The 16,496-nt window shown below is 36.6% G+C and overlaps 1 protein-coding gene across 5 annotated transcripts in view; it reads left to right on the top strand.

Moving 5' to 3' along the window:
* Positions 1 to 16,496, top strand: part of COL25A1 (collagen type XXV alpha 1 chain) — a 333,111-nt gene that overhangs the window by 252,855 nt on the left and 63,760 nt on the right. For all 5 annotated transcript variants that reach the window (XM_042779283.1, XM_042779281.1, XM_042779282.1 and 2 more), the window contains 2 exons: positions 5,070 to 5,096; positions 7,543 to 7,587. In XM_042779283.1, coding sequence (XP_042635217.1) covers positions 5,070 to 5,096; positions 7,543 to 7,587 — 72 coding nt within the window. The remainder of the gene's footprint in view (positions 1 to 5,069; positions 5,097 to 7,542; positions 7,588 to 16,496) is intronic.

Here is a 16,496-nt window from a genome sequence, read left to right as displayed (position 1 = left end):
ATATTGCACCGTTGTGACCTTTTCTGCTTTTTAACTTACTCAGTATTCAAAAACATTTCACATTTTCATTATGTTTTTGTTAGGCATTTTCATTTGGTGTTTGTGCTCATTGTCCATGAACTCTGACACCTTGTAAAACAAATCATTATTCCTGCCTCAGAGCTGCAAACTGAAAATACCCCAATATTTTAATTCATACATTTCTTCAAACATTAAGCAATTGAGTCACTAGAAATTGAATACAAAAGTACCTTGAGAGGGTCGCTAATGTATCACACCCTGAATTACTCTCAGCCTTTCTCTTTGAAACTGCAGCATTAACCTTTACAGGGCAGAATTTTCTTATTTTGCAGCTTGCTAAAACACAGGGAACATAAGAACCTTAAAAGGAAAATATAATTTTAACATTAGAAAGGAGGTGTAATAAGAATGCTGGACTCCAACATTTGTTTTAACTACACTTAGGCAAATATTTTCAGTTTGGTTTGATTGGAGGAGGGGGTGTGAAGGTTTTGTTTGCTTGTTTGTAAGATTTTTTGTTAATTTTTGGTGTGTTCTGTTTTGTGGGGTTTGGGGTTTTTTTTTTGTTTGTCTTAAATTATTCCGAATACTTATTTGTTAAGGCCCAACTGAAATGTTCAACTTAATTCAATCATTTCTATAATGCAAAGATTTGACATGCTACAGTCTGTGGAGGGTTGGTTGATTTCCAAAAACAGTGATTGAAGAATGGCACTCATAATAGAAATATTTTATCTTTTAAAAGACACACTTGCATAGAAGACTTTTGTACACATTTATCCTTAGTTGCCCAGTTTTCCAAGTATGTAGGTATTATCAATAATTATTCTTCTCCAGAGAAACACAGAAGGCAGTTGAATTTATTTGGAACAGCACACCTTGTTTTTCCATCCTCAGACTGTGGAGATATTTGAATGAGAACCTAATTCAGTGAAGCCCTGCAATAAGTTGTCACAGCTGCCTAGCTAGTTTACTCAATTGGACATGATGGAAAATGGCTCTTCTGAAATATTCATGACTGTTGAAAGAGCAAGAACTGTTTTTTATTTTCATTATATTTAGTTATATTCCTATTCTGGGCAAGTCTTGCAACCAAAATTTTCAGCCTTCTCAACTGAAGTTCCTCTGTGAATGTATGCCAGTTTGAGGAAAAGTGATGTAATCCTCAAAAATGCTCAGCAGTCACTTCATCTGAACAGTTTTCACAAACTTGCTTTGGAATTTTTGAAGCGTAGATGGTCTTTATAAAACGAGCTTTTTGACATCAGCTGCCAGTGGTTTAGGAGTTGATTCTAAGCATCGCTTTGTGGAAACTCTGGCAGCTTTCAATGATGCAGGCAAAAGACAAATATTTGCTATCAACATTATCTGCATAGACTATTGTGGAGTGATTTTTTGATCAATGACAGATATCATGTATATGTATATGTAGTTAGGAGGTGAAAGAATTCTGTATGTCTGGGATTATTTTATTTTCTTGATCAGCCGATGGTTTTAAAGCGCTGTGTGTTTCTGTTTTACCTCCTTCATATAGCCAGATGTGATGGTCACAGAGGCTGAGTGGCAATATGTTACCTGTGGTGTAGATGGAGCCTCCAGCTGGTGGAGATTACAGCAGGTTCCATGTGTGTGTGGTCACTGCAGATCCAGGCTGATTTCAGGGGAATGAGATGGGGACCTGCACCAGCTCTCCACTTGCTACCAGGACCCAGGGGCAGAATATCTGTTCAGAGGGAAGCTTAGCTGAGCCTACATTTGCAAAGCATCCCTTTGGTTGTGCTGGAGCAAACAGCAGGGCTAGGATATTGCTGCAGCTGTTACGGAACACAGAACAGCTGAAGAAAAACAAAGAAAAGCATCAAAACAAAGCATCCTGAGGAACTGGTTGGTAACAGTCACATATTTCTTGCCTTCTGCTTCTGTCTCAAAACCTATATAGAGATTTTGATTGCTGGTCTTGCTGTCTGTTCATCAAGTGGGTACCACAGGATGCTTCCCAGTTCAGTAGAATAATATGGGGGAAAAATCCACCTGTTCATATGGAATTTTCTACATTGATTCTTTTTAAGGCTGTCATTTATACCTCTGGAAATAAGTTAAAACCTTGGTGGTTTAGGGTTTTTTTCTCTTGTTTTGTGGTTTTTTTGTTGGGTTCGGTGTTTTTTGTTTGTTTTTTTTTTTTTTTTGGTGGGGGGAGGTGATTGGTTAGTTTTTGTTTTGGTTTTCTTTCTATCAGATTTTATTTACTTTTTTATTTCTATTACTCCAGTGTCATTCTGTGCCTTGATCAGAGATTTTAGGTCATTCTAGGAAAATAAGCACAATTCTGAGGTGTTCTGTGGGCTTTTTTTGGGGTTTTTTGTCTTTTTAAATAAGTTTTCTGTTAAATGGCTGCTGGCTTATGTGAGGGAAGGACAAGAGCTGTCAGTGAATGAGTTTTTAAATTTCTAGTGCTTTGAGCCTCTTTCCCAATGCTAGGGAGCAGTGCTTTAAAGAAAAATAGTTTCTATTCAGGTATGTTTTGCAGTCAGAACATTCTAAGGATAAGAAAGACTTGTTATCCTGTGTAAATTGTGAAATGTGTCAATTTAGGCAAGCTTTTATTTGAAATTGGTCTTTTTTGAATCAATATTATATAATTTCTGAAGGTACCTGTACTGTTGAGGACTGTTCTTGTCATCAAGTGGTTCAGTGGGTGTGAAACACCAGGGCTGCTTCAAGTCTAAGTAAAGGCTTAAGTACCAGAAATGGAAAACTTCTAATTGCATAAGATATTTATTGATAAGTATCTGCTTCTTCTTTTCTCTGAATAATTCATTTTAAAGCCACCATAAAAACAGGACTATACTACTATGTAAATATTTTCATATTCAGTAACTCATCTGGAAAAACTGGAGTGATGTCAAGGATGAGGAGGAAATTCTGGGAAAAAATGTTTCCTGCAATGTTTAGAATTATATCCATCCCACAGACTGACAGCTGCAAGCACCAGGCAGAAAATCCTCAACAGAGAGTTCATTTAACAGATTGCTTAGGGGGCTACTATTATTAAGTGAATTATCATTTTACTTTCATACACTAGTATTGTCTTAAGGGCTCCCAAATGGTAATTTAATATAGCTGAAGGTCTTTAGAAGGTTTTAATAGATTCTTAAGTAGATAGAAACGTATATATCCATTCCTTGGACATAAAAATAGCTGGTATGAGCTATGAAGGAAGTCTGCAGTTGCTCTGTATTCACTTTGGCCTACTGATGGAGGAGTTTTTCCCAAGACCTGAAATAACCCTGAAATGTAGCAGGTTAGTTTGCAACAGGTCAACAGACAACTGATGCCCAGGATGTAGACATTTGGAGCCTGTTTTGATAATGTTGCTTTAGGAGGGCATTAGTTTGAGCATTAATTTCTTGGCATTTTTAAAATGCTAGACAAACTTGTGTCTTTCTTGCAGAAGAGAAGGATAGCGTCAGGCACTTGAAGAAAGGGAAGAACAGTTTTTTGTGGACTTTTTGTTTTATTTGGGGTTCTTTACCCAGCAGATCACTCACTCTCAGGCACTTAGTGAAAAGACTTGATTTAAACAGCAGTTTTTGTGAAACACTGTGAGCTAGGGACATTTTTCTCCATCTGAAAAAACAGATGCTCACTATATTCATTACTCTGATCATCAGCAGTGCTGAGTGCTTGGGTACTTCTGTTTCTCTTGTAGGCAAGGGAGTAAAATTGTCACCCTCCACCTCATAGGTGGGTTTCCTTTATCAGAATCTGTCTACAGTCCAGAGGAGATGCTCACAATACTTTCTTTCTGTTAAAACAATCAGGCAAAAGTTTCAAGAAGCACCATTGATCTTTGCTTTTGCAAGATTTGATGCCGACCTTAGACATACCGATCCACATTTAAAAATGCTTTTATCCACACCAGTGGATGCAGCACTCAGAATTACCAGTGGAGCTTGTTAGCTGTTTAAAGTTGCATCACAGCAATGTTCCAACAGGCTCTACATCGACCAACAGTGTAGAATTCTGCCTAACTTCCCACTAACTTAAGAATAAAATCAGCATCATTTTGAAGCAGAAATCCTTTTGTTTTCCTGAATAATTGCAGTTCTGGTATCAATCAGTCCTTCTTTTATTCTTTCTCACATCAGAAGGATTTGGATTCCCCAGTTTTTGTGTTGTGTTTTGCACCTTCATGGACTCTGAATTCATCTTGCTTGATACAGCACCGGTGCCCATAGTAGGAACCTGGGGACAAAAGTGCATAGAACTGTGGTGGACATAATCTGACTGTTACCAAAACAGACTGCCAAACTGTCTGACATGGTTGGTTGATCTACTTTTTATCTGTTCTTCCTCTCCACTGTGGCCACCTGGGTATTTCAGAGACACCAGATGAGAAATGAGTCCTCGTAATATCAACAAGACTTTGACTGCGTTAGGGGAAGTTAAGCTTTCCTGAATTGATGTATTTCTTCCTGCCTTCTCAGCTCATGGGGACAAAATGGTGGTTCTTTGCTTCCTAAGAACATTCCTAATGATTTCTGAAGTTAAAGATTTTTCTCTTCACTTCCTAATGATAGCACAAGTGACAAGTTGGGTATAACACAGTCATGTTAGAAGCTGAGAAGATTGTGAGGTTTATGCTTCTCTCTATCTTAAAAATACTTGTTTGCATAAACCTTGTTTTTATGTTGACAAACTAATACATTACTGTGGACACACAACTGGCTGTTAACTGATAAAAGAGAGAGAAAAAACACAGTCAATATTGGGAGATTTGTCAGTGTTAGAAGAAATAGATTACTTGGAAGACAAAATATTAGAAGGGGGAAAATTTGAGTATTCTAGTTAGTAGTTAGATCAATTCCAAAAGTGAAAAGATTAATTGTGCATTTTGAGCATAAACTTTTACTTTTTTTTGATTCATAAAACATCAGCTGCTTTCACTCTGGTATCAGAGTGCTTGCACAATAAGACAGTCTTAACTAGTCATTTCAGTTTAAATTGGCTGGAGTTTTGATATTAATTGAATTGTTTTCCCTTTGCAGGGACCTCAGGGGCCTCCAGGACAAAAGGTATAGTATAAACAACAATGCTGTGAAAGTGATTATTCCTCCTGTGCCAAATGGCAGAAAAACAGAAAAGGTGAATGGAATAAGTTACTGTATGCTGCATTGAATCAATTAGCTTAGGTTCTGAATTTTTTTACAAAATGGAGCCATATAATGTGAGACATGAGTTTTCTCATTTCCCCCATCATAAGAAGTCCAAGCAATGTGGAGCAGACTGTTTTCAATCTAGCTGCTTAACTTTCAGTTGAAAAGGTCACTGTAATTTTCTCATTCATGCACTGGTACGATTAGGAAACCAAAGTTAAAATGTCATGAAAGGTGGGAAGATAAAGTTTCTGATTAAGTGCATGTCTACTCAAGTAGATCAGTGCCATATGACTGAAGAATTGACCAGCAGAAACAAAGGATGAAGGTGTTGCTGATAAATAGTGCTTGGTTGGTGGTGTTCAGGTGGTCTGCCGGTGTCTTCCTGTTCCTTCGGTAACCTGAGACCTGAGTTCCTGGGAATGCCTTCAGCATTATTTATACTCATTAAAGCTGACTGCCTTGGTTTGATTGAGTGAGTTTAGGATTTATGGTTTTACACCATTAAAACAGTCCTCAGAATATCAACAGTAACAACTAGTGAGTGGTACTTTTCCGGCATCTGACTCACATACCACCAAGGTGAGTAATTTTCTAGCTGATTTCAAAAGATTGAAAAGTTGTATGAAAGGTATCTAATAAAACAGCTATAACTTGTATAAAGGAAAAAAAAAAAGGGAAAGGAATAAGTAGAATTGACATATGTGAGAAGGATGTCTACTTACCTTCTGAGATAATGCTCTTTAGAGTGAAACATCTTTTAAAATGAAATTTTTTAACAAAAGAAAGAAAAAACGTAATCACAAAGTCTATAAATTTATGGAATTACAGCTGTGAGTTGTATAGAGTTTACAGACTGAAGAACCCTTTGTGTTTGGTAATGCAGGAATGTGGCTCATGTCCAAGCTGCCGTTATAAAGCATATATACCTATATCTATATGTATGTATTTGTACCTATGTCCTAATTGTGGAGGAGGATACTTTGCATGTACAACATCAACAAAACCACGTGCTGATGGAATTTTGAATATCTGATAAACATTTATGTGTCATGGTAGGATCAGCTTCATTTTACACTTTCTAACATCCTGTGTTTCATAAGAAAAATAATCAGCTGCCACTGAGAGGAGGAACTGTTATATATAGGATAATTTATTGAGGCTGATGGGTTAATGCCCTCCTGAACTTTGCCTTCTAGTTTTCTGGAAAATGGATATAGAGATGTAAAAATGTTAACTCAGGCCCCTTTGCAGTAGCTTAAAACCATGACCATGCATTCAGCTAAAAGAGAATACAAGGATGCCGAAGTGGAAGCTTTGGGAGAAAGGGGAGAGCATTGTGAGTCTTGGAGATATGCTGTGATGCAGTGTGCTGTTTTTTACTGATTCAAAGCTCTGTTACTGCCTCTTGAAGTGTTTTTGAGACCCTCATGAGTTGCTTACTTTTTCTGTTTCACAGAATTTCCCGACTCTATTAATTGAAAAAAAATGTGTCCATCCATTTTGGACACATTTCCTTTGATTGTTGGTGATAATTTTAGTGACACCTCTAACCAAAATAGATGGGACGTTGCCATTCAGCAATTCTTTCAGTTCCCTTGCTGAGCAGCACCATCTTAATAAAATAAGAGGAGAATGCTATACAAGCAGATGCAGCTTTCTTGCTTTCTTCATGCTTTGTGTTTTCACTGAACTTCTGTAGCAAGTTGCATAAGGTCCTTCAAAAAAATTATCCATCACATAGAAACTTACAGTATGAGAGCTTTGTAAAAAAGATCCCTCCAATTTTATAATTTATAGTTAATTTTTTCCCTTCTTTCTCCCTTGTGTTTGGCCTGTATTGACCTTTTACTTTTGATGGTACTAATATTGGTGCAGTTTAAAAGTGTATCTGTAATTTGTACTGTCAGACTGAATCACTGCCAATTATCTCTTAAAAGCCTTGAGATGGATTGGTGCTACAAGTTACTGAGCTTGAATGATCCCTCTAGAAGCATTAATAGTTTTGTTCGGGTGCTATATTCAATTGCATGGGATCATTCTCAAAACTTATTGAGAGCATTAAACGGAATAACATTTTAATTCTTACATTTCTTGTGAAACATCCTCAACATTGCAAAACATGAGCTTGAAGCTTGTTTCTGGAAAAAGGCCATACAATCTTTAGAATGTACAACATGAGAATATGTCTAATTAGTATAAAATCTCAACTGAAAGGAGAGCTCAGCTTGAGTAAAAATGAGTTCTTGAAAAATTTATTGCAGCTACAATAAGCATTCACCATTATTTCTAAATACTATATTATGAGATGAAAGTTTTCATGACCTGTTTAATTTGCTAAACACTGGCATCTGTTTCCCTCTAGGGTTCTGTCGGAGTTCCTGGTGTTCCAGGGAGAGATGGACAAGTGGTGAGTTCTCTGACTTTTTCAGCACTGCTATTATTTATGTAGTGGATTAAAGCAATTTTGGGGTTGCTCACATGAGCAACCTTATATCCAGAGCTGTGGTTTCAAATTGACTTCATGGAAAAAACTGTATAGTGTGCTTTGTGCTCTGAAGTAATTTTTTTCTAATTTTACCTGAACAAGCAGCAAATGTAATTAATTAAGCTGAAAGTCTAGTGTTCAGATTTGGTGATGACTGATAAGCTGTAGAAAGAAATGTTTATTAATAGTGTGTTACTTGAGTTGGCATATTTACAAACAAATGGTTTTTTGCTTTTTGTTAACTCAATCCAATGATGCAAAAACTTACATTGATATTGGGTATTGATATGGTGCCAATACATTGTTAATGCAACCTATAAAAAGAGAAAGAAAAAGCGATGGAAGTGCAGCTAGAGGATAATTTGAACTTGAATTTTGGGGATGAAAACACAGAGGAATAAATCAAACAAATATTTTTGAACACAAACAAGAGGAAATGCTAATTTAGGCAAGTCACTGTCATCCCTAAGTAAAGTCACAGTTCAGAATGGCCCTCCATAAGGAGAGGTCACAACACAGCAGCAGGGCTGTGTTACAGAATTGCTAAAGTTTCTTGGCAAGTCTGGGTGATGAAGTTTAAATAGTATACCTCCTTGGCTGTAAAGAGCATTATCCATCTGTTGTTCTCACAAGCCCTAGCATTCCCAGTGAACTTCAAAAGCACTGGCAAGGGATGCCAGAAGGAAAATGAATGATATATGTGTTCACCAGGTTCAGGCAGCAGCAGAGGGTAGTGTATAAGGGTTGTATTAGACAATCCTCTCTTCTACTTCCCTCACCAAGAGCCCTAGGAATAAGTGTTGTTTTCTGAGAGTGCTTATAAGAAGTAATGTAATAATAATTTATTTACTTTAGCAATAGGAATTTATTTTTAAACTATTTAGAGTATTACAACTAATGTGAAACAACAAAATAAAAATATTTAGAATTAACTATATATATACACACATATAATACCAGAATATATAAGAAAATAATATGAAACAAATTTGCGTTAAGTCCTCAGATTTTTTCCTTCATATTTTGTAGCTACATTAGTTTGCAACAGGAATGGTAGACAGTGCTTAACAACTGAGATGCTGTTGCTGTACATAATTCATGTAATTTTTGTGGCCTGACTGAAATGCCAGTGAAAATTTACTTTGTAGCATTTCTGTCAGAATATGTAAGAAGACTGGATGGGGTGAAGTTGGAAACCACTTTGAATAGAACATAATTGATGATTCATATTTTATTCAGGAACTTTATTTTTAATAGTACATATACAAACTCCAGCCAGAAAAATTCACTCAAATGAGCAGAAAAAATTATATTAATGAAATGTGTCAAATGTGTGATTAATATGTCATTTTGAAATGGAGACAGGGAATTTTTTTACACTCTATGGCAAGGTTGTTGCACATCTATTTTTAGGATACCACATAGACTTATCTACTGTCATATTTCAGGGGGTATAAAAAATGTGCAGTTGAATATTTTGGGAAGATGCATCTTTAAATGTTGATTATTAATTTTAAATTTTGCTTTAAATAAAAACTCCAAAATTTTCAATTTATGGGTGTCTGTTTATTTGATTTACTTCAACATTCATAACATCTATAACTTTGCAGATTATTACCACTTTATTAAGGATGTCAAGGTGTTTTTAGTGTAGCTGGCTGCTTTATTTTTGACCTTTAAGAAAAAAAAACTAAATTACTGAAGTGAAACAGGTACCAGGACAGAAGTCACACAGATAAAAATAAATTACTGTTGCATTCTTTAGTTTGATTTCCCCACTGCTGATCGATACTGATTAGAAAGCACTCCATTATTTGCAAAAAATATATTATTTTCATATATTGCTAGGCAGATGAAAGTTGAATGTTGCTATCTCTTTTAATAAATAGATAAAAAAATTCTGTTAGCTTGGAAATAGTGGTAGGAATGAAGTTTAAACTGAAGCAGTGTTTGTCTAAAGTTAGAAAGTATAATGCAGCCTAGGAATCCCGTGTTTATATTTTGCAATCAAAAGGTAATTTCTTCCATCTACTATGAAAAAAAAGATTCTCAGTGCAGTATGTCACACAAGATGTTAAATGAGGACCAGAGTGGTGATTTAAAGAGTTGGGCTGTACCATGAGCCAGCTGCTGGCACTTCTGGGTTTACTCATTCAGATTCATGGTGACTGGCAGAGTAGCTGGGTTCAACTTGCATGTGTGATGTGAGTCATCCCCTTTTTAGAAGTTACTTAGTTAAAAGACTTTACAAAAGCCTTACTGTCTTGGTTGCTGTTTGGTCAGTGAGCTCTCTGTGTCAAACAGCAGCATGTGCAGGGCACTGAGTTCCCAGTTAATATTTTTCCTTAGTTTAAAAGGCAGTGAGTGTTAAGCTCATGCTTAAAATTAAGTATGTGAATGCTTTTCTCGTTTGGACAATGAAGTATTTTTCAGCTGAGGAATGTCAGAAGTGAACTAGCTTTGCTCTGTCCTCAAGCAGTTGAACAAAACAGACTTAGGTCATCTCCATCTTCTATGCGCCTCTGTAATTTTCGTTTTGCTTTCATTTCACCTCTTCTTTAATTGAAATACTGGGTTATGGAAGATGATTGACAAGTCTGACCAATAGGTCTGGGAATGAGATCATAAATTCTGAGTGCACTTAGAACAGTTTTCTAATCCCTTAACATATGAACCATTTCTCTTAGACAATCTCTAGATATTAGAGTAAGTGTAATTTTACACGACCCACATGTTTTTGCAGGACTGTTAACTAGTAGATTTTTCTTGTATTCAGAGTAGCAAAATCACTGCCATAAAACCTTCACACATTAGGCCAAATCGAGTGAAGCATTACAGGTAGTCTTGCAAGGACATTTACAATATTCATTTGTTCCTACATTTGAGAAACTACAGCAAGTTTATCTTGAGAACAGTAACTGGGAAGGAGCTGCTTAATAATACCTGCAGCTGGAGAGGGTGTTTTTCCTGGGATGGAGCAAAACTTGTAGAGATAAGGAGGCTTTCTGAGTGCTCCTTTACTTTTGCAGACTGTTGTGCAATCCACAGGTTTCTTTCTACCACAATGCAATGGCAGATAAACTTCCCTTTTTCCATCCCTGGCAGAAACTCCTCAGGAGCTCAAAAAGTACAAAAAAAGCACTGGTTCTTCATGGAGATAGGAGGTTGCAGTGGATATCATATCCCTATATTAATCATGTTGAAATGGCCACAAAGGACTTCTTGGAAAGTTCAACTCTGCAAGTATAGAATATATATTCTGTTATTTGTTAAGTGGTGCTGATTTGATAAGGGCTCTCAGTGACTGCAGCAGTGACACAAGGAGAAAAGCAGAGATTTCTTAAGTTAAGATGGTTTTTGGCCTGAAGAAACCCAGTTTCTAGAGTTTGTGCAAATAACTCTCTTTGTTATAAATTAGAGTTTGCCTGGAGTGCATAAACCTTCACTCTCAACTTCCATAAATCACTTTTTCTTATACAGTACTTGATATTTTGGTGGTGTTTTCTGTAAGAGTATGTTGAAAACAGAATGAGTGGTCAGAATAGACCCCTTCATTTTGAATTCTTTTGGTAGATTGGCAAAAGCAATTTGATAAACTTCAGGAGAATTTTCCTTCTTATCAGTAGATTCAGACTATGGGTATGCACATTTCTTATTGCTTTCTTCATGCTTCTTGCTTCTCTAATTTACATTATTTCCTTATTACTGTGTACAGTGCTGTGTACAAACACATGTTGAAGGTAACAGTATCAAATCTCTTCAGTGAAATGAGGAAGAGTATGCATGTTCTAACATTTATATCAAATAAAGGGAGGAAGCATCCTAAGTGTAGTTCACAAATTCTCAGACAGATTTGCAGGCTAGCTGAGTGTTGTTGAAGAGCCTTTATGCTTAATTTCAGTTGGTGAGTGGGCCAGGAGAGATTTCCAGTCCTTAAACAAACCATTTTAAGTTACTTTTGAGGGGCACAAAAAGCAAGTTGAAGGGAATTGAATTCAACCCTGGTTCGCAATGGAAATCAGAGTAAGATATCTGAAAAAACACTTTTTTACCCTCTGTCCTCGTCTATGTATTTTAGGGTAAAATTAGACTGGATTAGGTTTGGGGCCTCCTGTGTTTCCTTATCCTTAAATTGATTACATTCTAGTGACTGAAAAATATAGCAATACTGACAACCTTTCTTTCAGGGTGAGGTGGATATCAACCAGCTGGTGTAGCTGTTATGCATCTTACAAAAAAAAAACCCGTTTCAGAACAGCAGCCTCCAGGCTTCTTTTCTGTTACAATCAAGAAAAGCTGGGGCCTCCAACCATGTTATTTTTAGCCGATTAATTCTGGATATTAAGGTATATGACTCAAGGGCAGAAAGCACTCCAGTAAGGAGAAGCATGCTTTCAACTGCCTCAACTCCTTTGATATGGACTCCAGTGGGTTACACATTTTCAGACCTGTTCTGAAGTAGATTTTATTAATTCATATTGACAGATTTTTTTCTTATATTACAAGCAGAGTCCAAACAATGCTCTATAAACTTGAGTACTCATCAAATTCAGATTCACTTCAGTGTAAGCATTAAGACTGCCCCTACCACAAAACTATCTGGGGTAACTGCTACACCTATTTATTTTCAGCAGGGTGCTGAAATTCATTCTTTGCCCAAATACAGGAAAGGCAGTCTGTCAGAGTTAATTCAGTTATGCAGTTAATAGAGGCTCAAGAGTGTCAGGACTTGAACCAAGGTGTTCTGCCATGTGTCCAAAGGAATATCCTTCTGCTTTTGTTTTGAATTATCTGAAACTACTGAATTGAATGGCTGGGTTAGTTATATGCTTGACATGCTAGCATTTTGTTCATCTTGATGGTTGATATCAGTTGGAAGAAAAAGCCAAACACTTTTAAGACTCAAAACATTTTGTTGAAGCCATTTCTAGAAATTATCAGTGTTTTAATAACTTTTTGTGCAGTGGTTCATGTCATGAAAACAGAACTCTTCGGGTTGGTCAAGTTACACAAAGGGAAGATGAAAACAACATCATATGAAAAGGAAGTCAAGGGTTACCTAAACAGTATTTCTAAAGCAATATTTGCATGTTTACCAGTGTGGAGCATGACATTTGTGCATCTGGTAGTTTTGTTGCTGCTTTGGCACAGCAGAACTGTGATAGAGAGGATGATCAGTTAAGATGGTGCTGGTGCCACAGCATCCCGTGGAGCTCCAGCTCTTTCCATCATGGTGTCAGTTAAGCCACACGTTTCTGAGGTGGTGTTTGGAAATCATAGCCCTTCTCAGTGCCAGGAGAGAGAATTTTATTTGTATTTTGGTGTATCATGGTAGTTCCACACAATGTTCGTTGCACAGAACAGCTTCTGTGGTGTGGTTTGGCTGACAATAAGAATGCAAAAGGACGGAAAGGGCAAGGAACAATTCCTTTAAATTGAGTACTGAAGCACTTCACCCCTCACTACAGCACCTTCCCCACTGTCCATCACTTTTAGGGAGAAGTTCCATGGGCATGCTCTGAGGGTACCTTCACACAATTTCTCTGGGTCTTTTTTCTTCTGGGTCATCTTTTTCTTGTGTGAGGGTGCAGTTTAGCCCTCATTAATTCTCTAACTGGGATTATGAGTTGTGTTTTATAGACACTAAAAAGTTTTACAATGATTGCCATCACTCTGTTACTGAGTGAAAATTTCTCAGGAGTTCATGAGTGGAGAAAGGCAAGTTATGAGCTAAAGTTGGATGTACTATAGGCAAAATAGACGTACTACAGAAAAAATGACTCTTTAAATAGGAAAAAAAAACACTGTTGAGGCCACTCTTGGAGTACTGTGTTCAGGTATGGGCTCCTCACTTCAAGAAAGACATGCACATACTGGGTAGAATCCAAGTAAGGCCTCAAAGATGATCTCAAGAGGCGCCTTCTAAGTTCAAGCATTCTGTAATTCTATGAAAGAAAAAAGAAATAAGAATATGCTGCCTTGATTTGAAAGCTAGCTGATGTGCAGAAGACAGTTGTTTCTGCAACCTAACACCTTTGCTGTCAATGCTATTAAAGAGAGACTTCAACAGCAGTTAGGAAAGACATTAGCCATGGCCTGGTGAATGTAAAAAACATGTGACATTGAGGGTTTAGCTTTATAGCTTCTTTCATTTTATCAGGTTGAAAAGCAGTCTGATTTAAATTGTTGCATCGAGTGATGTTCCCTTGAATAGCAGCGTCATATTCTTTAGCCTCTTAAAGGTCAGCTGTGCTTTTTGTTCATCTCCAAAACACTAACCTTTGGAGCTGAAGTGCACTTGTACAGCATTTTACACTCCAGTTTTACTTCTACAGCATTTTGCACTCTGGTTTTAATACATGCTTTTAGTAATAGATAAATAAATAAATAAATAAAAGTAAGTAAATGAAGAAAAATAACTAACTATACTTCCTAACAGGAATATTTTAAATTATTTTCATGCCAAGAATCAAAATCATTTTTTGGGACCAACATGGCTAAAATGACACAGTATTTAGGTAAGGAAGAGCTATCAATCTACTTGTCTTCCAAAGTTAACAGCTCTTTGCTTCATGACTACTTTGAGGGGAGATTTTTTATTTTTGTTTTGTGGTTTGGTTTTCTTGTTGGTTTGGGGGGTTTATGTTAAGGCTTACTGGAATTGTAAAACTATCTGCCCATAAAGCCAGACTGCCACACCTACAAGATATGCAGAGTGACAGAGGGAGGCTCCCTGGCACAAAGCCTGTTTAACTGTGCACTGAGAATGTTCATCAGGACTAGGACATAGAGCTGCTCATGGGCTTTACATTTTCACCTTATTACTCCCTGATTCCTTGTACAGACAAGAAAATACAGATCTAACATAGGGAAAGGAATGTTTTCCCTGTTCTTCTGAACATTAGAACAGAATGATAGTCACCCCAAGAACATAAAGTCACAAGGTCATTTTTGTGTTATCCTTCTAGGTTTGCCTTCAGTCTTTCTCATTTCCAGAGCTGGCTTCTGCACTTCAAATATCTCTGCCTAGTATTTTCAGTATGACGAGTGTAGTGCTGAGCATAGCAAAGTTGCATATAGGTCAGAAATGTGATTGCTGGTGTGAATGGGGATTTACTACGACTAGGTGGCAGGCTGAGATTTTCACTTTTTTCCAAAGAAAACAAAAATTTGTTCTATTTTTTCAGTACTGTTTTTGTCACAACAGTTTAAACCTGGGAGGAAAATGCAAGCTTGGAACTTCAACCTTTTACTCAGAGATTTAAGCCCCTGAAATCATCAGCTGAGAGCAGCTGTTTGAAAATGAAGGGAACAGAAACAAGAATGTTTGGAGTCTGGGGATGAGGGGAAGCAAGTGTGTATTCATGGGTCCCTTCTGCTTCATTTTGTCAACTGGCAATTTTCTCCAAGAGCCTTTTAGGTCAATCCTTTAGGACACACACCTAATTTCCAACAGCTTCAAATCCTGACCACTGATATATCAAATACCTGTGCCACTTTATCAACCTCACAGCTACTGTTGTACAAAGGGGCCTTGAGAAAGGGCTGACACAAGTGACTATTTCATTCCCTGAGGGCTTAATGGTACCTAACATTTTGTGCTCTGGCTTGGAAAAGGCCTCACTAGAGTTGTGCTAAAACTTTGACAATTTTGGTTTGTTTTTTGAAAAAGTCCAACTCTTGATGAAATGAAAATGTAATTAATGATTCTGTTACCTAATTTAGAAATACAGTGGAACTTGCTTTCATGCACAGAGTTAATACACTTACGACTAAATCTGCCTGCGGAAGTAAGAAAGAGATAAGTTCTTAATAGAGGCTTTTATGGAGGACCAGAAAATACCTCTTGTTGTGTTTGGAAAAGCCTTTATCTTAATGCTTCTGTAACTTTTGAGTAGAGGATTGGTTAATCATGTCTACTAAATTTGAACACTGTGAAAATTGTTCACTGAGTTTCTGATACAAATTACTGTTCCAAATTTGATTGCTACATTAGCTATTGGATTTAACTTTTCCACATTTTTATACATTTAAATAGCAAAGACCTTTTACAAGGACCTAGTTGTAGACTTTTTAAAAACTTTCTTTGGCTGTTGTTTTAATGTGTTTTGCCATGTCAGAAGTGTGATGCAATTCTCTGTGTGAGTGTTATCAGAGGTAATTCTTGTGAAACTGAGATATAGATCTGAAGAAGCTTTTACATAATAAGCCATAAGGTCTAGTTGTTTTACAATAAAATATAACCATTGCATAATCATTTTATCTAAAATTAATAACTGTGGTTTTCCCATAAATGTGGGATATAAACATTAAGAAGTATCTTCTAGAGGTTTGGGGTTTTTTTGTTTAACTTGTTTTTTTTTCTTGTTTGCTTCTTTATTTTTAAAATTGAAGATGGGAAAGAAGATTGAAAATAAGTGTTATTTGCTGATTGACTTATGAAAGTCATTTATGGCTCCTTAAACTGTAGAAGAAAAATATATATTACCCATTAAACATACCCAAAATTTGGAACACTGATGTAGTCCTGATGATTTTTAAATAATTTAAAACCACTTTTCAGCCACTGGTATAAGAGTATAAAAAATGGACAAGCAAAGTATATTAAAAAATTGAAAAGCTTTCTGTTTTTCCAAATTCTTTCATTTCTGAAACAGGCCCTTTGCATTTTATTTTATCTGTCATCCATCTGAGACCAGAAGTACAAATGTCAAAATAAATTAAGATAAGCCTTTCTTGCAGCATTTCTAAGTTGTAGAGAAGAGGAAAGCATTGGCAGTCTTGCTGGGAAGACTGTGCTTTTAAGGTTAATTGGACAGATTTTAAGAGTA

Source organism: Catharus ustulatus, chromosome 5 (assembly GCF_009819885.2).
Source record: "Catharus ustulatus isolate bCatUst1 chromosome 5, bCatUst1.pri.v2, whole genome shotgun sequence".
NCBI lineage: Eukaryota > Metazoa > Chordata > Aves > Passeriformes > Turdidae > Catharus > Catharus ustulatus.
Note: the sequence above shows the minus strand (reverse complement) of the source record. Positions and strands in the feature narration are given on the sequence as shown.